The following is a 21,371-nucleotide window of genomic DNA, read 5'->3' as shown; positions in this document are numbered from 1 at the left end:
CGTGTGTGTGTGTGTGTGTGTGTGTGGGAGGGGGCGCGCAGGGGATGAACGGGGCGAGAGCAAACCCCACTTAGCAAAACACAATAAACAAAAAGAAGAGGGGAAAAGAAACGGAGAGCCAAACGAAGGAGAGAACGCGTGCGAGACGGAAGCAAACGAATGCATCAACCCCAAAGAAAGGAGGAGAGACAAACAGCAAAAAAAAAGAGAGAGAGAAAGGGCGACTGCGGCGCAAGGAGAAAAACAAAAAAAAACGACCCCGTTGCACAACACAACACGGACACACGCAGCGGCAGAACAAATGCGGTGTCGCACAATTAAAGCGATTAAACGGCGCGATATCACTTTCGTCACCCCAGCGGATTTTTGACGACGATTGGGTGGCCCCACACCGCGACCCCAATCTCGATGCAGGCGGTGAGGTGTTCCACCGCCGTGGCGCTCCCGTCCGACTCGTACACCTTCACGAGCTCCTCCGAGAAGACGTCGGAAAAATGCTGCATGTAATCGTCCCTTGCGCGTTGGACGGCCGCGCTGTCAATCGTCTCCGGCATTTGCTAGTACACCTGCGGCAATCCGATGGGAGCCGAAGCAGCAGCAGCAGGCATACCAATGGAAGCAGCGGGGGGGAAAAAAAAGAGAAATATTTAAAGAAAAAAAATGGAAAGAAAAAGGATGAAGCGGAGGCTGAAAGCAAAGGCAAAACTCAAGGCATTGCCTCATATCAATAGACATCTCGCGCACAAACCCCACAGACAAAGAGTAACCGAGGCAAAAAGTAAGAGAGACATATCGGTCAATGCCGCGTCGACAGACAATTATAGACGCACTTACGTTTCGACAAGAACGATCCCTCGTAGAGAGATGGATTTCTCCAGGCGCAGCCTCAGAAAGTTGAAAAACTTGGATCGACTTCGCTTCACCTCAGCACCACCTCTCAGGTGCCGGAGTTCGTCGTTGTGGCGCCCCCACTCCGTAAAAAGAAGAAACATCTTCCCCGCATACGAGGACGTTACATGCGCCGTGTGGCACACAGTCACATGCAACGGCACGGCAGCAGACGACCCAAGTTGGTTCTCGTAGCGCAGTCCGTTCACAACAACCTCGGCGCCCAAACAAATGGCAAAGCGATCAAATAAAACGGAGGTGAGGGTCACCTCGGCTAGGCTGCCGGCGCTGGGAACCGAAGGGGACGCCTCTGCACTGGAGGCATCGTAGGCAACCGTCACATGTGGGGTGGCAGGGCGGCAATCAAAGCGTTCGGTAAGAGCGCGACGCCATGCTTCAAGCGGAGGCGCCTTGCCCCCCCCACAGCCGTCAAAAAGCCACCCATGGATCCAGCGCGTGTGTCCATCCTCGATGGTCGAGTGACGACGCCTCAGCCCCATTCCAAGCGCGCGCTTGCACTTTTCCCACCAGTTTAACGTCGAGCAGTCCGCTGTTGCCGCGGCCATGATGGCCTCCACCGCGATTTGAAACAGCTCCTCCCAAGACACCTCCAGCCGCACTAAAATAGCGTTAGGCGCCTTTGCTCGTTTGGTGTTGCTCGCGAGCAGCATGAAGGCCCCTTCGCCAACGCATCCAACGAGGGACTCAACAAGTGCCGCCCGAAGTGCTATCAGTTTTGCTTCAGTTCCCCTGTCATCGTAGACGACGGAATGGCGCTGTGCATCCATGCCGTATAGGGAAAAGACGTGGCGGGCCATATCCTCCGCCGCGGTGCTCGCGGAATCCAAGCAGACGGATGGTTCATCGTCCAAGGGAGCAAAAAACACCTTTTTTACCGCGTAAAGAGCGGCCTGGGCTTCGTCAGCGTTGTGGAGCACTTCATGATCCTCCCGCTTGGCAAGGCGTCGCAAAAGCTCTGAGTGGTCTGCGCAGGTCACATAAAGCAGACGAAAACTTTCCAGTTTTTTGGGCAAAACCCCGCGCCACACACGCCGCGTTTCAGCCTTGGCATGGCAAGCATCCATAACAAGAAGGCCAGGACCATCTTGAAGAAGCGAAAGCGACACTGCCCTGTTCACTGCTGCCAAGAAGGCACGGTGCACCAATGCCCTGAGTTTTCTCTTCTTGTGCTTGCTGGAAGAGTCGTCAATGCCCTCGCGTGCGGCGGCCTCCTTGGCAACTTGATCCCTACTGAGGTTGACGACGTATCGGAAGGGCGAGTCGCCCCGCCCCGCCACCGCCACAAGGGCCTGAGCCAGAGTGGTCTTGCCTGCGCCTGGAATGCCACACAACATAATGACGTTCAACGGCGCCTGTCGCCGCAGAAGCAGCTCTCCTTCTGTAAACTCGATGAGCCTTTCAAAGGCCTGCCCAACGCTCATATGACCTCCACGAACCCTCGTCCTTCTGTGCGTGGAGGCGTACGCCTCAAATTGTGAACAAAGTTCACATACGCCACGTTCAAGCACCGCTTGTCTAAAGCACTTATACCCGCCAATGTGCTCCGACCACACCGCAAGAACCTCATGAAACAGTTTTGGGCTCTCTGTGGATTCCTTCGAAACAATGGAGCGCAGAGAGCGCAGAAGACGGTACTTTACCGTCTTCGCCTTTAGGCGAAGCGGCGCCACACTAAACGGCTCCTCGAGCACGATCGCCGGTGCGATTCGCGTTACGGGTAGTTCAACAAGTACAACGTACCCCTCCGCGAGCGGTATCCCATCCGGGCCCTTGCCCCACCACTTTTCCCTTTGCTGAAGCCACTGTTGCAGCTCACCACGACCGCCGGCACGCCAACTAGGCACTACCGGCAGTCCCCACCGCTCGGCCAGCACTTGCACCTTTTCAACGGGCATCGCAATCTCCCGAAGGTCGTTTCGTTTATGCACCGAGAAAATAAGCATCGTGTTGTCATACTCACCTCGTTCCAGCACGGGGTGGTGCAGATCTTCTCCGACAGTGATACACTCGCAGCTAACCGCAGCTTCTGCCAAGAACAGGTCAGCAGCGAGGGATTTCTGCTGCTCGGCAGACAACAGGCGGTTCAGTACGCCCAAGGCCAAATCGACATGGAGGCCTTCCACAACATGTTTCGTGGCAACGCGGACAGACTCGCCGTCCAAGGAAAACAAGGTGACTGTGAAACCGGCCATCTTGCGCTGCAACCAGACAGGACCCAGTTCCCAGAGTTCGTCCTTGTCCAGCGCTTCGGCTTCCTCATCCTCGACATCAAAGAACTTATCCACACCGCGGACAACAACATTGCTGGCTTCCGCGTCGAGGAGCAGTGTGCGCGCTCCGGTGGGGAGACGCTTCACATCCCCCTGCTGCGACTCCTTTACGTCAAAGGAGGTAAAGGGGCCGGTGCGGAACAGACGCCCTTTGTCAGTGGCAGCGTACTCCACCAGGTCTTCCACCTTTGCATCCGTCCAGGCCCTGATAAAGAGACACCTATCAAGCAAAGCCTCCATGCAGAGGGGAGTGATGACGCAGAGACTATTCCACACGGACACTTGCAGACAAAGAATAATAGAAGGGGAAAAAAAGAGAAAGGAAAACCATAGAGCGACAAAGAAGAAGAAGAAGAAAAAAAACGAGTCAAAACAAGCATGTCACCGGTCTCAAACCAGACGCCCGTTTCATCCAGGCTAAAGCATGCGTTCAGGCGTGTACGCAGGATACGTCTCATCTATCGCAATGAAACCCACTGGAGGTATTTCACACCTCAGCCACTGGAGGAACTACTTCCTCGGCCCTCAACGGCACTGGGGCACGCGTCACAGGGACATCGTGACCCGCCTTCGCTTTACTGCCCAGGGCAGCTCGCCTACCGCGGGATCCTGCAGTTACTTCTTGGATGATTTCCATAGCGTCGGCAGCAACAATATCCTTCAATCTTGGAGCTGAATCATCCCTTGCACCACAGTGAAGAAGAAGAACGACATTATCAAGATGTCCCGCGACTGCATCAAATTGAATCGGCGTAGCTTTACGGCCAAGACCTAAAAGAAATCTCTCACCACACTTCTTAATGCCATATTGTCGCCGATTATAGAGCACAAAACCCTTAGCGTTGACGGTGTCCACTTCAAGGGATTCTATGAAGGTATGCAGTGCCTTCACAGTACCTGTGTAGGCTACAGTCCAAATGTTATTTTGTGAAAAGCTACCATCCCCCGACGACAAAGCAAACTCCGCCGTAACGGTAGTGGATCTTGATAATTCCCGTCCATGTGGTGCGTTGAGGGGCACCTCCGGTGCCCCTAAATGCAAGTACTCTCCAGCAAGCTTTAGTTGTGCCCGCATATATGCTAGCATGTCTCGTTTCAGTGCAGTAGCACGCTGACAGCTTCCACTAGAGTCAAGGTGGCGCCGTGTTTTTTTCGCCAACGGCACCTGCTCATATCGCGCCCCACCAAATACCACGTACGGGGGCGGCAACTGCTGAGGCAGAGTGGAGAGACTCTCTGTAACCGGCACGCAAACGGGGGCAGCAAAGGCGCAGGGGAGTTGGACCTCACCAAATGGAGCAACGCGCTGCAGTTGCGGCTTTTCACAGGATGGAGGGTACACCGCGAAGCCCGGCTGCTCCACCACCGCACTCTTCTCCTCTGACACATTCACTAGCTCCGCTTGCGAGGCAACGCCCATGCCCTCTACATTCGCTTTGGGAGGGGTTTCTGCGGGAAGCGGTTCGGTGGGTGGCGGTCGCTCCGCCTCCTGGCGTGCTACGCGTGGTAGTGGGACCAGTGGAGGCGTCGGCACTTCTGGATGCGGCGGGCCCACCAATGAGACCCGCGGCGCAGCTGCTAGAGGAACTGAGGACGACGCCGACGACGCCTTCGGCGGTTCCGGCGGAGGTGGCGGGGGAAGGGGCAGCGAGACCAACTGCGACGGTACAGCAGCCAAGGGAACCGCCACCGCCCCACTATGCATCGTTGCTACCGGAACGAAAAGAATGCCCAGTAATAAACATGAAAAGAGGGGGAGAAAAAGGGTAAATGCGGTGCCACGATGATGACGGTGAGTGAATGACTCAAACATCAGCGCCGCAAAATGACACAACACCTGCAGTTTGCGTCAACACACATGACCAGTGGGGTTTTGTTGGAATCACCGGCCTCCCCCTTCTCCCCCACGCCCAAGCCAGCAAATATGTTCATACTCACCTCTCGTTACGGGCTGTACACTCAGCCTAGCCCTTGTGAAGAGTTGCATTTGACGCAGTTTTTTCTCGCCCTTTAGCCGTTCCAGCGAGAGCAATGCAGAAAACTTTTCCTCAAACTGCACGTCGACCATTTCCCAGGGGTTCTTTTCTTTCGTCGCCTTTGCGTCGTGGTACGGTGACGCTGGGTCCAACGCCGTGTGGTCGGGGTACGCCGTCCGCACCACCGTGGCGAGGCCCGCCACTCCGGGCGGCTTCGCATTGCTGTGGTAAAACAAGACGCGATCGCCGACGTTCATTGCCTTCATGTTGTTTCGCGCCGCGTAGTTGCGCACGCCGTCCCACGCAGAGCGCCCGCTCGCCCTGAGGTCGTCGATCGAAAACTTGTCAGGCTCCGACTTCATCAGCCAATACTGCACCGCTTCGGACGATCGCAACCGCTTGCGGCTCATGTCACGCAGGTCGCCGTGCCAGCTCCCCTCCCCTCCCCTCCCCTCCTTCCTCCTCCAGAGCCGCAAAGCAGGAGCCGCCAGGCATAAAAACCAGCAACGCGTCAGGATCAGACGAAGAGGAGGAAGAACGGTGAGAGAGAAACGGGGCGACCGAGCAACAGAGGACGAGAGGGCTCCAACAACAACAAGAGCAACACACAAACACACACACACACACACACACAAAGAACGCGTCACATGCTACGGTAACTCGCCACGAATGTAGCCGGTAAAACACTTCTTTCTTTTTGTTTTCTTGGTTAAAGCGTTGGTTTCTTGCTTGTAGGTTCGGAAGCACATTGCTACTGTGGTGCTCGCCCACGCACATGAGGAGGGGGGGGGGGGGCAGCAAAGCAGGCGTAGGCCACGTAAAATGATGCTGCGCTTGCAGAAAAAGACAGTGTGAAAAAGCACCATCTACGAGCAATACAATTTGCTGAGTTCTTCGGTCTCCCTTGCGGATGTCGACGCCCGCCGGTTGGGCCGCGATGCATGGAACACCGAAGAAACTTCTACAGCGGGTGCCTCGCGCAAGGCGCTGATGCGGCGGACCCTCGAGTCTTCCTCGTGCATCAAAATACACTTTTTTAGCGACAAAAGGCATACATCTAAATCTTCCGTCGCCGCGGAGAGCCCAATATGGACCTTCGCAATAAATTCCCCGAGGGAACTCAAACATTCGAGCGAGTTTCGCGACTCTGGCTTGAGTGGAAGCATGAGGTCCCTCAACTTGTGATTAAAGCGAAGAATCGTAAGCGTGACACCAAAGTCGCGAAGCATACGCTCGGCATCATCCGCCGACACATTACCAGATCCCCATAGAAGCCGCTGCACCATGATGAGAACGCGCAGTCTGCGCCTATTTTCTTGTAGCAGGGCGCGATCCTCTGCGATGGCCAATAGAAGATCATGCGTATACCCATCTTTATCCCCGCCGAAGTTGGCTGTGCTCGAGGAGGTCACTCGCCTTGTGTGGTAAAATTGGGCCAGCACTCGAGTAACGTTCGTGCCGCCGTACTGCTGCCTGTATCCTAGCTCCACCTCACAACGTTGAATTTCGTGCGTGAGGGTTGCCACAACCTTCCGCGCATCGCAGACAGCCTCCTCAATCTTGTCCGCCTCAACTGTGAGACTGCCCACAATGAAGCTCATGAACTCTCCCAACAACTTCAGGGGCTGCAGCGATTCATTAGCAGCGATATCGAGGTGCCGCGTAAGGGCCTGCAACTTGGACTCCTTGCCACTCAAGAAGTTGATTAGCCCCATGGAGTGGGCGTCCAGAAGCTCCTGCCGCGGGGCCGTGGGGCATGCGCCTAGCAGCGCCCGCTGCACCTTCCTCACACTGGCGTATTGCTCCTTCGTCACGGGGCGGCTCATCACGGCGAGAACCCACCGCCCGTAGGAGAAACTGCGCCGCCTCCTAACTTCCGCCCCCCTCATGGCGGGGCATGATCAGAGCCAAGGAAGCGAGAGAAAGAGGCGTGGCGGAGCCAAAAAAACAGCAAACGCAAAATCCCGGCAACTAGGTAGGGAAAAGATGCAAGGAAAAAAAAAAGATAGTAAAAAACACCAACAAAACATATATATTTATATAAAAGAAGTTTTGCGGCAGTTCAGCTCAGGAGACATAACAAAAAAAAAAAACGAAGCAATCACGCTTCTTTTACTTCTTCTGAATCTCCAGCGTCCGAGCTTTCAAGATGAATCGGACTAACTGGAAGAAAAGCGGCAAACTCCGTCCGTTTGTTCTGCGGCACGCGCTCCAGCTGCGGCTCCTGCGGAGGGTTCGGCGCCAGCTTCTGCTCCGCACTGAACGAGACATCTGCGTCATCCTCTAGCAAGCTGCGGGTGGGCTGCTGCGGCACCTGCGGTTTCGCAGGCCGAGGAGGCGGTTGCTTCTGCTGTTGTGCGGAGGAACTTTTTCCCGCACGGCCGCTCTGATCGCTTCCTTCCTTTTTGTGGTGAAGAAAGGCAAGCACGCGCCGCTGCGTGGCACACTTGAGCTGCGAAGGAACAATGTGCTGCCGCAGCGCGGAAGTTCCCTGTCCCTGACCCTCGTAGCGGCAGACAAGATCCCACAGCTGCCGGGCCTGCGCATGCGTCACACCCCTGCCAAGCGTTATGATCTCTCTTGCGTCTGGCGGCGCGACGGCAAGCTCCGTGACGAAGAGATCCTCCATCACCACCTCCAGGCGCCGCCCCAAAGCTAACACTGGGGAGTCGTCAACATTGTACGCATAGCAGTTGTCTATCACAAGCCTCATGTCATGCACAAACTCCATCTTGTTGGCGTATCCGTAGTTGTCAAGGCGCCGAGAAATGAGCTTCCAATACATTGGTCGCGAAACCATCAGCACGTAGTCTGGTAGCGCGGCAGGATTAGAGGCGAAGACGCCGTTTTCATCGTGCTTCATCACGGCGCGGAGGACACTGCGGCATTGACGGTAGAAGGAAGCCTCCAAATGGCGCTGTACTTCATCTCGTTTGATGTTGATTCTGTGTTGTAGCCTCTCCACGCGGGAGACAATATCCGTCATTGCACCCTCTTCTCTTCCCCCTTATGGCGCCAGCGGCACGGTGTTTACGAGGAGAGTGAAGACGCACACAGACAGACAGAAGCAATCACAGCTTGTAAAATTCGCCGCCCCATCTCCAGCACTGGCGCCCCACCCACGCGCCCACACACCCGTCCTCTCCTCTCCTCCTCCTCCTCCTCCTCCTCTCTCTCTCCTGCAGAGCTTATACGAACAGAAGAAGTAAGAGTACAATCAATGCCGGCACGCACATGCGCATGGCAACAGACACGGACCACACATCGAACCAAGACTTCACGTGACCATCGTCTACGAGTCGCGGGTGAATCTTAGATCCGGGCTGCCAGTGGTTTGGGTAGAGGTAGCGGTCGGCGTACCAAACATTGCCGTCCACGTGGTGTCCCTTCTCGCAGCTGACATCACAGTAGCCAGCGAACTCGCCCAAGGAGCGCCGGGCGTCCTCCAGGCGAGCGGCGCAGTATCGCCTGCCGCACATCTCCGCGGTGTGCCAACCCGACATGGGATTTATTATATTAGTTCCCTACAAAACGAGCAATGAAACAGCGGCGAATAAAACACACAACCAGATGAGTGAAAAAGAAAAGAAGAAAAAGGCATGAGACAAATAAGTCACTTTAACGTGCTTTCTTCTCCACCGGTTCCGCCGCGCCGATGCAGCATCCATCCATAGATCCAGGCACGCACACGCACACGACCACACCAATACGCTTTTTGTGCCCTCTTACCTTAACTCTAAATTCCCCCTCTGCATGTCAAACTGACCCGAAATAGGTCCAAACGCTTCCTTTCCTCTCGGCCCTTCCTTCCGCTCCCAAATGCTCTTTTCTTTTCCTCCTCCTCCTCCTCCCCCCTTTCTTCTTCTCTAGCTCTCGCTGCTCCCCACAAGAGCCCTAGAAACCAGTGCTTGAAATTAACCGACCGGTGGCGATGTGGCACTGCTCCAGTATTCGCTCCGCCGAAGTTAGCGCTCGGCAGCTGTTCTCATCGCCGCGAAAATACGCAGATCTACTAATGCCTTCACGGACGGTGTTAAGGGCATTTCTCAGAAAGTGCAATTGCATCGTCCCAAGATGGGGGGCGAACACCGCACGATGAAGGGCGACAGCCAGTGAATGCACCAGAAAGGCATCCGTCACCCCAGACCGATCAAATGCCTCGCAAGGAAGCCCAACGGTATCCTTTTTATCAACAATTGCCGCCAGCGTAGAGAAGACAATGTTGCGTTCCACCCCACAGTCGGTGAGGACGTCTACTGTCAGAGTGGACCCGTCAGGTGACTGCTGAAACGCATAGGCCTCGAGTATTTTGGCCACGTGGCTCAAAGGAAAAGCAATCAAATGTCGGCACTTGCCAATGATTCGTCGTGCTGTTTCCTCAACTGTGGTGTTTCTTCGCTGAAATGCCCGTTCAACACAGGCGGCGTAGAGCGATGCGTCTGTGACGTTCGCCGCACTCAAGACGTCCAGTTGTACTTCGGCTCCACCAAATGCGCAAAACAAACCCGCAACCTCAAGGAGTTGGCTGGTGGATAGCGCGAAATTATCCACAAGCTCCAACTGCTCCAATGCGACTTGCCTCTCCGTGAGCAATGCCCGCCCACTCACAGAAACCTGTCGGTCCAGCTGAGGAAGGCCACTATTAATGAACTCGCAAATGATCTTTGACAGCTGGAGTTGCGCCTCCATTAGCTTGACGCGCTCCTGCAGCAAAGTTAACTGATCGGAGTTGCACTCAGCAGCGCACTCCTGTGCCTCAGACCAGCACCGGAGACGGTATGGAATGCGTTCCTCGCGCGGAATATCTGTCAGTGGCGCCTGTGCCATCGCTGCGCAGACTTCAATAGCCTTCTTGTAGTTCTTCTTGGTTCTTCGCAAGTAGTGTGCGTACTGTTCCCCAAGCGTTTGTGCGTTGCGTTGAAGATAGGCCTCAAGGAAGGGAGAGCGCGTCGTGGACAACGTCTCCTTGAGCATAGATGTAATGGTTGCGTCCTCACGTGGCACACACATCCAATCAAACAGGAAGCAGTGCGCCATCTCATCGGAGGGTTCAATCTGCCAGATAGATCCCGAAGACAGCGGCCCCCCAAGGAGGTCGTCTACCACACTCCGGTGCGTATTCCAGGCATCCTCCAGTGTCCCGACCACCGCCGTCAGTATCTTCACCTTTTGCTGATACACCGCACTAAGCGTAGAGCTGAAACTCTGGCTTCTGTTACCGTTTCGTTCCGCGAGATAAATCTCAAACGCCGCATTGCTTGGGTCCAGCTGACTTGCGGCGTGGAGGAGGAGCCTGACAACGGTGTCCTCCTTTTTAAGTGCCTTGAGTTGTTGGAAGATGCCCTGTAGCGCCCCGGAAGTCCACATCGACGCAGCCACGCGAGAGACGGAGGATTCCCAATCCGTCATTTTACTCTCTGAGTACGCATGAAGGCTTTCACTGCTTGAAGAAAGGATCTGGTCAAGTTCAATCCTTGCACTGTACTCCTGAACATCAATGGAGCTGAAAAAGTAAGGACACTCAAGTTGCAGCTGCGTCAATGGACCAATGCGGTCCGGCTGTGAAACTCCAACCTTGCTCTCAGTGGACAAAACTAATCTTCCAATGTAGCGTGCCAGGCGATGGGCGACACTTTGGTCACACACAACTTGTGCAAGGCTGACCTTGCTGTCATCCGAAGAGAGTGGAAGGTACCCTGTTTGTTTTGCAAACTTTATCGTCTGCAGTACGCGCTCACAGAGAGAGTGGGCCGAGTACAAGAAGGCAGACTGCAACATCTTAAGATCATACGAGGACACAGAAGAGCTGTGAGGAGGAAACGTCAGCGTCACCCTGCTCTGGTCCCAGCGAAATGGCACAGAGGGCTGGACCAGGTTTTCCGACCACACATCCTTCTTCAGGCTGTTCAACAGGCGCACCAAGGATGAAAGCACCACTTCGACGACAGCCAACTCCTGCAGCGGAAGACTTCCCATCGCCATCTCCCAGACGTTATAAAGTGCCCTTCCAATATACGCCGCAACCCCCAACGCAAAGGGCGAAACCTGCACCACAATTTGTCTGCTGCCACTGCCGGAGGTTGGACCCTCGTGCCAGCTGGGCATCATCGCATTACGAAGTATTTCCCGGGCCAGACGTTGGGCTTCTTGTGAAGTCGCGTTAATCAGTTGGGAGCCAACCTTCTCCATTGAAAGAGGTCCTTGTGACTTCCCATGCGGCGTCTCCATCTGCGAGAAGGGAGAGTTGGCGATGCCGTGCTCAATATATGGCCCGTTTACAATGGCCGGCACGTTTGTACATCCAACAGCGATTTGCACAAGCATACAACAGTAGTCCATGGCGCTGTGCACCGACGAAAACCGCTGAAGCAGATTGTCACGCGTCTGATGACCAGAGAATGAAAGTATCATGTGGAGGGTGTCCACGGGACGTAGCTTCATAAAGGTCGAGATGCCATGACGGTGCGCAAAAACAAACTGCTTAGGGGAGCAAGAAACCTGAGAACACAACTCGTTGGGGCTCACACTTTCCTTCAGAGGAACTTCACCAATCGCGTCTACTCGCACCATACGTGAGGCTGCGGGATCAAAGTGGGCGACGATATCGCGGCAGTGGTGGTGCGGCGGTAGAACTGCCTTGGGGGAGGTGGTCACAGCCACAGAATCCGAGGCAGCGCCCTCGTCATCCTTTTCGGTGTGGCAAAAGATGGCAACGCCATCCGAGGCGAAGCAAACGCTGACCTCACGATTGGCCGGAATGCAAGAGGGCGACCGATCCCGCAAGGTGAGGCTCCCGTCAATACGATCCCACATTCCTTCCTGGCAGACATATCGGTACTGTTCTCCACTGGATGCAATGACGACAACGGAGCAATTTTCGTCGTACGGTGAGACACAAAATATCTTTACAAGGCTCGCGGCATCATCCATGGGCGACTCCGAGTGACGGTAGCGTTCGAAGGCGTCCCGGCCGTACCTTATTGTAGACAGAAGCTTCAGCCCATCGCTTGTTATCCTCCACATTGCTATTGTGCTCTCGGCGTCCAAGGTAAACAGTAGTTTGCGCTTCGCCTCCAGGGCAACGTCACGCAACGCAGGTCTTTCCTTTGCCCATGTTTGCTTAAGGCTGCTCATGAGTGAACTCACCGTGCTCAAAATGGGAATGCCAGCGAACATAATAGAATAGTTAATAAGTCTAACTCGCGGAAGCAAGGGGGTATTTTCCTTCGTGTACTTCAGCTCATAGAGACACCCGTCTGCTCCAGCGGCAAAGACACGTCCCGCATCCTTAAATCCAACAAACTTGATGACAAGTGTTGGGGCCAATGCGGAGAAGCCAAGGTTCACCACGCAGAGTTCGGCTTTTTTTGCGGGTTCATCCCCCACTACACATAGCCCAAGAAGATGAATTGTTTTCGGGGTAGCCACAGGGAACACAAGTGTAATGTGAGGCTGAAAGACGCCAGCGGCGGGTGTAACCGGATTACCTACAGCCACGATAAGCTCTGGTATCTCATCGTACACAAAAAAATCCCTCCCCGTCCCATAGTTCCATACGAGAAGTTTATTGTCTACGGTTATCCACGCCCTGGAGAGCTCCGGAAAGAGGCCAACGATGGAGTTGGCCTTGAAGGTCTTCCAGACCGCCTTCACCGGCTCTGGCCATGCGACGCCCACCAGTGGAATAAAATCCGGAAGCGTGGAAGAGGTGTCAAAGGTCGTCAAGGCAAGTGGGTGAGATGTGGCATGGCCGGACGCCGACGGGTTCGAATATCGGCCAACCGCCCCAGAGCGAACCTCGGTGTTGACTGCGTCCTCCACAGCCTTCTTGACGGCGTCATCAATTTTAATCACCACTCTTCCCTGTGGCTCCATTTCCACCTTGATAGCTGCTATAACGCAGGGTTCCCCGCAGGACACAAGAGCAGGGAAGAGGAGGCAAAAAAAAAAACAAGTAAAAAGGCGAGTATGCCGTGAAAGCATTGCTGAGAAATGCGAAACTGACAGGCAGGCAGAAACAATCGGCCCTCGCACAGCCTAGAGGGACAGACCTCGCCCTTTTCTCCCCCACCCACCCACCCACCCTCAACACTTGTCTTTTTCCTGTTCAACCCAGTAACTCTTACATTCGCTTTTCTAAATGAAGCTTTGCCAACGAATCCGAATCCGAATCCGAATCCGAGACGGCCACGCGAAGCCGCCGAATATGAAAACTATGTTCATCCCCAGGGGACCTCGTGTGACTCACAACCGCATTCGAGCCCTTCAACACCGCAGAAGTCCGGGAGGACGAAGGGTGACGCCTGGGAATGGAGGGTGGAGAGGCGCAAGAGCAACTACGTCGCGGTAGTCGCGAAGGCGGCGGAGGCTGGCTACGTGACAGCGACAAAGTTCTTGCCCGTAACGCTTCAGATGTGGTGCAACTCGCCTCCAGGTACTCCTCCGCCCGTAGTTCAGGGAGGTCTGCCACGGAACGGCTGCAGGACCCTTCACCAAGGACGCTGCCTAGCAGGAAATTCTCCACCGGTGAGACCCTAGGATCCGAAGCCGGTTGCACGTCTCGAACCTCCGGAGGTGGGGAATCCCCAAGTGGCGACTTCTTCTTCTTCTCTGGAAGAGAGTTGCGCCCCGAGGAAGAAGACGTCACTGTCCCAATGATTCCCTGGGGCGAAGCATGTTCCTTGCGGGGCTCCCTCTTTTCGTTGAGCAAGTTACTAGATGTACCACCATTCTCCGCGTTGTTCAGAGTCATTTGTGCGGTTGCCTCTCTCTTCAGCATGGCGTTAACCTCAACCTCGTCCTTTAGGTGCAACGGCGGGACAGGCATTCCGCGTCGCAGGTACAACAATTTGTACACAGCCCAAAGAGAAAGGGCGTTATCGAATGAAATTTCGAAAACTGCTCCGTATGCTCCCTCAATACGCAGCGCACTCGGCGGGCAGTACCCCACCTTGATGTCGCACAGCGCCGACTCAGCCAAGCGAACCCTTGACATGAAACTAAGCAGCACCAAGGAAGAACCCTCTAACATGACGGACCCCCTTGTCTGCCCATTTCGCTCGTGGGGTGGTGAAGCCATGACATTTGTACGCAAATAAATGCCGTCAGTAAACAAAATGCTTCGCGCAGAACAGAGTTCGGCGCCGGTTATTCCCTCGACCTGACCCAGGTCAACTAAATCCCTCCAACGTGCCTGCTGTACATCCAGCTTGTCCTGAGCCTCGCTAAGTAAATTTTCAAGCTTCTTCACACGCGCCAAGAGTAGTTCCAAGTTCCACGCGGTTGAGTCACTTCCAATGGACGTCTCTAGCGAGAGGTAGGGCAACAGAGCTCCGGTGCTCCTGTTTTGCCTAAGCGCGAGTGCAATAGTTTGGAATGGACCCTGCTGCTGTTGCAGAGCGCGTTTCCTGGCTTTTTTGCATTCCGCTATGATTTGGCGATATTCCTCTGGCGACCGCTCCCCTGGCTGCAACTTCCAGCCATAGCTAACTGCAAGGGCGGCAATAGGGCCCAAACCCCGCGCCATTTCGCGCTCGTTTTCCGAAACAGCAACGCCATCAATGGCAGTAATGGAAAACCCAACTACTAGTAGCGCCATGACGCGGTACCATGGATGGGCCGCAATGGGGCTTCCATCGAGATCCACCACAGCAAGCGAAGGCTGCTTTGTAAGGCCCATAAAGCTCTCTATTTGATTGTTTTGAAGCCGCAGTTCAACCAACTTTGGATGGGTACCGAAGTGCTCAAAGGTCCGCAAAGCATTGTTTCGCAGGTCGATGACAACATACTCAGCGTCAGTCTCCTTGATGCCCCAGAAGCTTGAAACTCCAAGCCCTTGAAGATCCAGACAATTCTGTTCCATCGCCTCCCTCTTAGGCCCCTAATAGCAAGCGAAAAGGGAAAGAGACAAAGCAGAAGGGCCACAGGCGGCACAATTCCCCGCCATCCCCATAAAATGGCCAGAAAAAAGCAGCAACAAAAACGACATAACGAGTTCGAGCCCACATCTAAGCAACGGAAAAGCAGCAGCGACAACGACAGCTGATGTATTCCTTATATGTATAGCTTTTAAGCTCATTAAAAAAAATCATACCTGGAAGTTACTACTCGGGAGAGCCCCCACGCTTCCCACCCGCGCCTTTCAGCTAATACACTGCGGCAGAAGTGAAAGGGAAGCATCATGAGGGGTCCTCCCATTTATTCATCCGCTGTACTTCGCAAGCCGTCGCCTCAGTTTTCTTTTTTCCTCCCCCTTTTTTCCCTTCTTTTCTGTATTTGTTGTGGTTGGCTGTTTTATTTTCTCTTTTTCTTTTCTCCTCCCTTCGCTCTGTCTTCCTGTTCTCATTTTACTCATCATCTCTGGCCTGATCCGGACGGTTCTTGGGGCCACCAGCCTGCTTGGCGACGATGATCTGATTCACCTGAAGCACCGTTAACACTGCCTCGGTGGCCAGGCTAATCGCCCAGTACTTTGTGAGGTACGGCTCCACAATACCTGCTTCCAGGGCATTAATCGTGGTGCCGTCCTCTACCCCGACACCCTGATGCGCCTTGCCGGCATTGTGGTCAACCTCAAGCTGTGTGACAACATCCGTTCCATTAAAGCCGCTAACCTCAGCCAGGGTTCGGGCGACCACTTCAAAGCTAGACGCAAATTTTCGAATGGCGTACTGGTCAAGACCAGGACTTGCCTCAGCGTAGTGTGTCAGGTGCTTCTGCAGCTCCATCTCCACGGCGCCTGCCCCAGCTACGAGCCTCTTGTCCTTTGTAAGAGCCTTGAAGACGTTGACGCCATCATCAAGGGCGCGCTCAACATCGTCCAGAACATTCCTTGTGGCCCCGCGTACAACGATGGTTGACAGCTTGGAGTCATCCTTATCTTGAACAAACGAGGTGATGTTCTTCCCCCCCACGTCACTCACGTCCACGTTGTCGCATGAGCCAATGTCCTCCACGGTCGGTGTGTCCAGCCGGGCGAGAACGCGAGCCCCCACAGCAGCGCAGAGACGTCGAAGCTCAAACTTCGAGGCAACCTTGACGGCCATGATGCCGTGGCGATTGAGGAAGTGCAACGCGAGGTCGCCAAAGGTGGAGTTGGAGACGACGACATTCACACCTGTCTTGTGAATGTTTGTGATAATCCCCTCCATGACCTCTTCTTCCCTCTTGGAATAAGAAATGAGCCCTTCAGCGGATTCGATCAATGCCGTTCCCTTGGTCTCCGTTGACGGAACATCAATCGCGCAGCCATACACTGCAATCTTGGCATGCTTCTGATGGTGCAGCGTACCTTCTGGACTCCGCGCAATCACAAACCCCCGGACATTTCTAGATGCCAGCACCGAGTCGCCGTCTAGCTTTGCCACCCGCACGTTGTCTACATTGAAAGAACGAACGTTAGAGGGGCATGCGTTGATGCAGGCTTCAACAACGAGATCTGCCAAGAAATTTTCATACCCGTATTGCTTTGAGGCAATGGATGTGCGAATGGGGGCAATGACTTGGTCCTTGATGAGCACATCATCCACTGTGCCGGTCACCAAGGTTCCAAGTATTTCCAGACTTTTGTTTCCTGCCTTCTTGTACCCTTCCACAATTTCGCTCGGATGAAGACCCATTCGCACAAGCGACTCTGCCTGTGAGAGTAGTTCCCCTGCGAGAGCAACAACAAAGTTCGTGCCGTCTCCCACCTCTTCTTGCATGGCCTGGGAGGCCTGCACCAGCAGCTTGGCGGCGGGGTGCTCGACATCAAGTTCCCGAAGGATGGTGGCGGCGTCGTGCGTCACAAAGAGTTTGTTGAGGTGGTTGACCACCATTTTGCACAGTCCGTACGGGCCCAAGGAGCTCCGCGTGATCTTCGCAAGCTCACGGCAAGCCTCGATGTTCTTGATGACGGGATCGTCGAGGAAGGTGGACCCGTCCTTCAGCATGGACGCCGGACCGGTTTGCATAAACGACATTTTCTTTTTTTGAACGACAAACTAAAGTGCTGATTCAAAAAAAAACACAACAACAACAACAAAGATGTATTCTTGTAATAGACCAAAGAACAAGCAAACAAAGAAGGAAGAAGCTGACAGTCGTAGAAGAAGAGAAAGAAAAAAAAGCAAAACTGGTAACAGCACAGCGGCGCAGAGGGGCAAGGCGAAGACGCAAGAACGCACAAGGGAGTTCTGAGTTACACGCGGCACTTAGGTTATTCCTTACCCGGTAAGAAAATTACTTATTTTCATTTCTTCGGTTTCTTTGCCTTTGGCTCCTCACTTTGAGTCCGTGGCAGTTTGCGTGGAATCTGGAACGAGTGGACAAAGATGGGAAGTCCTGCGCGCCGGCCTTCAGCGTTTGTTCCAGCGACGCGAATATGCAGTATATCCTGCGGAGTTATTGCCTGAGAATGGCTAGTCATTTGCGCAAGAAGCGACTGGAGGTTATCCTGGAGTTGCTCCAGCGAAAGACCCGTGTGACCAAAACGGCACGTTACGCCGCTGCCCCCGCGTCGCTGAAACACCACCGTTCTCACTGCATTGAGTAGTTTGCGCCTTAGCCCCCCGCGACGCGGCACCCAAACCGGTGGTTTTTGATGACCGAGAAACTCTCCCGTGAGCTGGATGGGGTACTTCTTGACACCAATCAGGACGAAGTGGTCGAAGCTGTTGGCAAGGGCTCTCACGGTAACGGGGTCAACGAACTTCGTGCCGAGTTTTTCTGTGTCAATGACTTTCTTCACGCGCTGCGCCACAGCGCTGCCGTCCTCACTCAGGCGCAAAATCTCGTCCTTGTACTTGCGCTGCGGTGGAGGGGTGACTAGGCATATTGTCCCTGGCAGCACCTCATGCGGAAGCGTGAAGTAAAGTGGAACGCGATGAGCTGCAGGGGACAGAAGAAAGGCCACTTCCAGCTCCACGCTTTGGAACTCCGTTTCAGGCGACGCCGAGAAGAGGTTGCCTAGCACATCCTTTTCCCTTGTAGGAGCAGGATCACTGGTGAGGAAGCTGCAGAGCTTCGTGAGGGCCTCTTTGCTTCTTGGAGTATCCACCATTCTTCGCTTTTCCTCTATGCACAAAATCAAGTAGGCAGAAGGGAAACACAGCAAATGAAGCGAGGGAAAATAACAATAACAATAACAATAATAATAATAATAATAAGCAAGAGACACTGTGCAGAAAGCTCCACTCCAACCCTTTGTAAAGGGAAACCTTGGTGATTCCAGTGGCATCACTTCTATCCCTTTCTCTTTTTTTTTGTCTCTCTTTCTTAACTGCATCTTCCCTTCCCTCGAGTACAAAAAGGAAATAGGTAGAATAAGTGGAGGGAGGACGTCAGACCTCATGTAATCTGACAGTTATGTGATCACGGCTAGTGTCCCTGTTGGCGACGCAACATGCACAACAGGGCTCACATAATACTTGTTGTTGCTTGCCTCGTAAACGGGATGCAGTCGCAGTGTTCCAGTCAGGAATATTGTGACATTACGCCTCACCGTATCGCGAACCTGAGTGCTGATGTCACCAGAGCAGTGCACAGTGACTGTTTCTTCTTCCCCGCTTTCCTCGCCCTGGACAAACACAGTGACTTGGGATACACTTTCCATCGCCTGTGTGACATCAAGCACGCGGCCGACAATTGTAATATTACTCACACACTGCGCATGTGGGATTAGCTCAGTTTCCACCCATGAAGCACCGACGGCGGTTTTAGTTCCAAACGGCGATGTCGATGAAAGATCAACAGGACTTGGAATGTATGCGGGTAAATCAGGTACACTGCGCCCCCTTTGCTTTCCATCCTTCTTCTTCTCAAGTTCAAGAATAACCCCATGCTTGGCTTTGCTATGCATGGCGAGCCCTTCAAAGGTGGAGAACGCCTTTCCGCACGTGGAGCATTTATGCTCAACAGGAGCACGCTGCTCGGTTTGCACATTTGGCTCCAGTGTTGGAAGACCCATGGTCATAGGGAATGTGGTGGGCTGGGCTGAGGCATCTTGGAGAAAAGGACTAGGTGTGCCATTGGCAGCAAATGGAGAACCCGCCTCCATTCCAGGAGCAGTAAAGGGTGATGCTACTGTGAACGGTGTCGCTTCAAAAGGTGTCGCAGTAGTTTCAGGCGTGGAAGTAAAAGGCGATGCCACTTGACCCGTAAATGGCGAATTCGCCACTGCCGATGTGAATGGAGAGGCAACCTCTCCAGGGCCAGAGAGACTCTGCTGCAATGGCTTTGCTGCAACAGTCTCCTTCGTTTGCTGCTGTCTGCCAAACATTGGCAATTGTCCGAACGGTGTAATTGGCGCGGTTACAGGCTCTTCCTTTGGCACTGCTTGCTGTAGTTGTTGCTGTTGCTGCTGCTGCTGCTGCTGCTGCTGAACCGTCCTTGCTGCCTCGCGTTGCGCCGTTGGCACTTTTAAGAATGGATTGTCCACCTTCCCTGCACGAAAAGGGTTCAAGGTGCGATCAGGCGCAGGCGCAAATGGAGCCCTCATGTCCACCTCTGTCAACGCGTAGTCCCCGACATAGGAGTCCGACGCCGCACTTGCGGCGACGCCACCCATCTTCTCGAAGGGGTTATCCCCTTGAGGCGTCAGAGGCTCATAGAGGGGCTGCTCTGATATATCAGGGCGCGCGGCGAAGACCTTCATCACCATTGTGCTGTGAACAAAGCTCCCTTCCAGCCTGCTAAGTCCAATTTTGTCCCACACAACAAGGAGCTCTGCCATGTCGGCATCTGGCACCTCACGGTCGGGTTGATGAAGCGGCTTCGGTGTAGGCCTCATGCGACGCGGACGCCGTTCCTCCTGCTCCGCAAAACTCCTCTCAATGGGGCTGGACGGTGGTGCCGCTGGCACGGCGGCGGGGACACCTTCAACACCAGGGCCCGGGCCGGCCCCCACCACACCGTCGCCCCCGTGCGCCTGCTGGAGGTGCAACTTCGCCGCCATCTCGAGGCGAAAGGCCTTTTTGCAGACACTACAGTGGAATTTCTTGTCCGAGGAGGATTGAAATCGTTCTTGGCAGCTTAGCGCTGGCAAGAAAAAGCAGCTGTCACCGCTTAGACGCTTGACGCTGTAGCGTGTTTTTGCGACGTACGCCATCCATCTTGCGCCCGCTCTTCGGGAGCACCTTGTCACCACGCCGCCGAGCAACCACCGACGCATCGCTTCTAAACTCATAGGGAGAAGCGAGGAGAGAGAGAGAGAGGTGAAGAAAACAAGTGCAAACAAAAAACAACGAAAAGAGTGAAACAAAAAAACAAGCATAAAAATAAGAAGAAAAGCAAGAGCAACAACAAGAAAAAACGGGCAACGAAATAAACTGGCACAACGACATTATCGCCCCCCTAGTAACACACTCCACGTCACAGCGTTCCAAGCAGAACCAGTGAACCAAACTGCTCGGAGACCAGCAGCTCTGTGTCCTCCACATATGTGCCATGGATGGGAACAAACCTTGGCTTTTTGTACATTCTTGCCACAACATGCACAAGGGCACCCTCTCTTAATTCAGAGGTACTAAACTCAACAAAGGGGACACCCCTACACTTCAGTGTCAGCTTTTCTTGACTACACAGCAATTTCGGCTGCGGCAAGCGAAGGGCTGAGGACCCACATTCTGTCAAAAGCAAGCTGCAGGTCCACAAGGGCTCCCCGAGAATCGACCCTCTACACGGCGAGCGCACAACCCCCACACAACAATGTGTGGCAAAGTGAGACCAGCGACAGAGCGGCAGTACCGGGTTTGGCGACATTCAAACTTCTAGCCCACACGGGTGCAAAAAAAAAAAACCAAAAACAAAACACAGTAATTGCAATTAGTGACCGTAAAAGCCACCAGAGTTCCTAGCAGGATCAGTTTCCTCACCTTCTCTCCACTACCCCCAACAGAGGCTTTTTCCTTCAGTCAAACAAGCAAACACCTTTCTTCCCTCTCGCGCTGCTACACTCACAAAGTGTCATTTTAGGTGAAGGAAATGAGGCATGTTTCCCTGGCGTAACCGGCCACCTCACCGTGGTGCCAGGGTCCAGTACTCTCGGTTATACCGAGGGGAAGCTAAGAGTCGGTCCTTCCTGAGTGCTACTACGTGTTGGAAGGTCTAGTACCCTGTCCAAGGGGAACCGTTTCGCATCATTATCTTGCTCCTGTAGTGGGAGTGGGGATGCGGGTAGGTCAAAATGCACAGATGCTTCGATGGAGTTAGGGCATCGAACGGAGACCCTCCATCAGAC

At 54.0% G+C, this 21,371-nt stretch overlaps 12 protein-coding genes across 12 annotated transcripts, besides 14 other annotated features; all 12 read right to left on the bottom strand.

Annotated features, from left to right (window-relative positions):
* Position 1: 1 nt before the first annotated feature.
* Positions 2-26: a microsatellite.
* A 146-nt stretch (positions 27-172) lies between these two features.
* Positions 173-219: a microsatellite.
* Positions 220-830: 611 nt separating this feature from the next.
* Tco025E_01964 (uncharacterized protein) lies at positions 831-3,419 on the bottom strand (the record flags this gene model as incomplete). The annotated part of the gene is made up of 1 exon (XM_029368900.1): positions 831-3,419. The coding sequence occupies one exon, from the start codon at positions 3,417-3,419 to the stop codon at positions 831-833; it is 2,589 nt and encodes an 862-aa protein (XP_029230978.1).
* Positions 3,420-3,470: 51 nt separating this feature from the next.
* Positions 3,471-3,542: a microsatellite.
* A 124-nt stretch (positions 3,543-3,666) lies between these two features.
* Tco025E_01963 (calphotin-like protein) lies at positions 3,667-4,884 on the bottom strand (the record flags this gene model as incomplete). Its single annotated transcript, XM_029368899.1, has 1 exon — positions 3,667-4,884. One exon carries the CDS (start codon positions 4,882-4,884, stop codon positions 3,667-3,669), a length of 1,218 nt encoding a protein of 405 aa, XP_029230977.1.
* A 177-nt stretch (positions 4,885-5,061) lies between these two features.
* On the bottom strand, positions 5,062-5,565 carry Tco025E_01962 (thymocyte nuclear protein 1; the record flags this gene model as incomplete). The annotated part of the gene is made up of 1 exon (XM_029368898.1): positions 5,062-5,565. One exon carries the CDS (start codon positions 5,563-5,565, stop codon positions 5,062-5,064), a length of 504 nt encoding a protein of 167 aa, XP_029230976.1.
* A 22-nt stretch (positions 5,566-5,587) lies between these two features.
* Positions 5,588-5,621: a microsatellite.
* A 137-nt stretch (positions 5,622-5,758) lies between these two features.
* Positions 5,759-5,789: a microsatellite.
* A 232-nt stretch (positions 5,790-6,021) lies between these two features.
* Positions 6,022-7,044, bottom strand: Tco025E_01961 (uncharacterized protein; the record flags this gene model as incomplete). Its single annotated transcript, XM_029368897.1, has 1 exon — positions 6,022-7,044. One exon carries the CDS (start codon positions 7,042-7,044, stop codon positions 6,022-6,024), a length of 1,023 nt encoding a protein of 340 aa, XP_029230975.1.
* Positions 7,045-7,256: 212 nt separating this feature from the next.
* Positions 7,257-8,141, bottom strand: Tco025E_01960 (DNA-binding protein; the record flags this gene model as incomplete). The annotated part of the gene is made up of 1 exon (XM_029368896.1): positions 7,257-8,141. The coding sequence occupies one exon, from the start codon at positions 8,139-8,141 to the stop codon at positions 7,257-7,259; it is 885 nt and encodes a 294-aa protein (XP_029230974.1).
* A 152-nt stretch (positions 8,142-8,293) lies between these two features.
* Positions 8,294-8,336: a microsatellite.
* Positions 8,337-8,343: 7 nt separating this feature from the next.
* On the bottom strand, positions 8,344-8,658 carry Tco025E_01959 (uncharacterized protein; the record flags this gene model as incomplete). The annotated part of the gene is made up of 1 exon (XM_029368895.1): positions 8,344-8,658. One exon carries the CDS (start codon positions 8,656-8,658, stop codon positions 8,344-8,346), a length of 315 nt encoding a protein of 104 aa, XP_029230973.1.
* Positions 8,659-9,049: 391 nt separating this feature from the next.
* Positions 9,050-13,138, bottom strand: Tco025E_01958 (putative nuclear pore complex protein (NUP155); the record flags this gene model as incomplete). Its single annotated transcript, XM_029368894.1, has 1 exon — positions 9,050-13,138. The coding sequence occupies one exon, from the start codon at positions 13,136-13,138 to the stop codon at positions 9,050-9,052; it is 4,089 nt and encodes a 1,362-aa protein (XP_029230972.1).
* A 139-nt stretch (positions 13,139-13,277) lies between these two features.
* Tco025E_01957 (uncharacterized protein) lies at positions 13,278-15,017 on the bottom strand (the record flags this gene model as incomplete). The annotated part of the gene is made up of 1 exon (XM_029368893.1): positions 13,278-15,017. The coding sequence occupies one exon, from the start codon at positions 15,015-15,017 to the stop codon at positions 13,278-13,280; it is 1,740 nt and encodes a 579-aa protein (XP_029230971.1).
* A 372-nt stretch (positions 15,018-15,389) lies between these two features.
* Positions 15,390-15,468: a sequence feature (A-rich).
* A 33-nt stretch (positions 15,469-15,501) lies between these two features.
* Tco025E_01956 (putative T-complex protein 1, theta subunit) lies at positions 15,502-17,115 on the bottom strand (the record flags this gene model as incomplete). Its single annotated transcript, XM_029368892.1, has 1 exon — positions 15,502-17,115. One exon carries the CDS (start codon positions 17,113-17,115, stop codon positions 15,502-15,504), a length of 1,614 nt encoding a protein of 537 aa, XP_029230970.1.
* A 37-nt stretch (positions 17,116-17,152) lies between these two features.
* Positions 17,153-17,177: a microsatellite.
* A 23-nt stretch (positions 17,178-17,200) lies between these two features.
* Positions 17,201-17,262: a microsatellite.
* Positions 17,263-17,384: 122 nt separating this feature from the next.
* Tco025E_01955 (ribosomal protein L1-like protein) lies at positions 17,385-18,194 on the bottom strand (the record flags this gene model as incomplete). The annotated part of the gene is made up of 1 exon (XM_029368891.1): positions 17,385-18,194. One exon carries the CDS (start codon positions 18,192-18,194, stop codon positions 17,385-17,387), a length of 810 nt encoding a protein of 269 aa, XP_029230969.1.
* Positions 18,195-18,262: 68 nt separating this feature from the next.
* Positions 18,263-18,300: a microsatellite.
* Positions 18,301-18,497: 197 nt separating this feature from the next.
* Positions 18,498-20,318, bottom strand: Tco025E_01954 (MP63 protein; the record flags this gene model as incomplete). Its single annotated transcript, XM_029368890.1, has 1 exon — positions 18,498-20,318. The coding sequence occupies one exon, from the start codon at positions 20,316-20,318 to the stop codon at positions 18,498-18,500; it is 1,821 nt and encodes a 606-aa protein (XP_029230968.1).
* Positions 20,319-20,346: a microsatellite.
* Positions 20,347-20,364: 18 nt separating this feature from the next.
* Positions 20,365-20,443: a microsatellite.
* A 60-nt stretch (positions 20,444-20,503) lies between these two features.
* On the bottom strand, positions 20,504-20,893 carry Tco025E_01953 (uncharacterized protein; the record flags this gene model as incomplete). Its single annotated transcript, XM_029368889.1, has 1 exon — positions 20,504-20,893. One exon carries the CDS (start codon positions 20,891-20,893, stop codon positions 20,504-20,506), a length of 390 nt encoding a protein of 129 aa, XP_029230967.1.
* Positions 20,894-20,918: 25 nt separating this feature from the next.
* Positions 20,919-20,942: a microsatellite.
* Positions 20,943-21,099: 157 nt separating this feature from the next.
* Positions 21,100-21,214: a mobile genetic element.
* The last annotated feature ends 157 nt before the right edge of the window (positions 21,215-21,371 follow it).

The sequence above is a fragment of the Trypanosoma conorhini genome (genome assembly GCF_003719485.1).
Source record: "Trypanosoma conorhini strain 025E chromosome Unknown Tco_14.4_contig_00071, whole genome shotgun sequence".
In the NCBI taxonomy this organism is placed as follows: Eukaryota; Euglenozoa; class Kinetoplastea; order Trypanosomatida; family Trypanosomatidae; genus Trypanosoma; species Trypanosoma conorhini.
The sequence above is the reverse complement of the archived record's forward strand: the minus strand, read 5'-3'. Positions and strand labels throughout refer to the sequence as shown.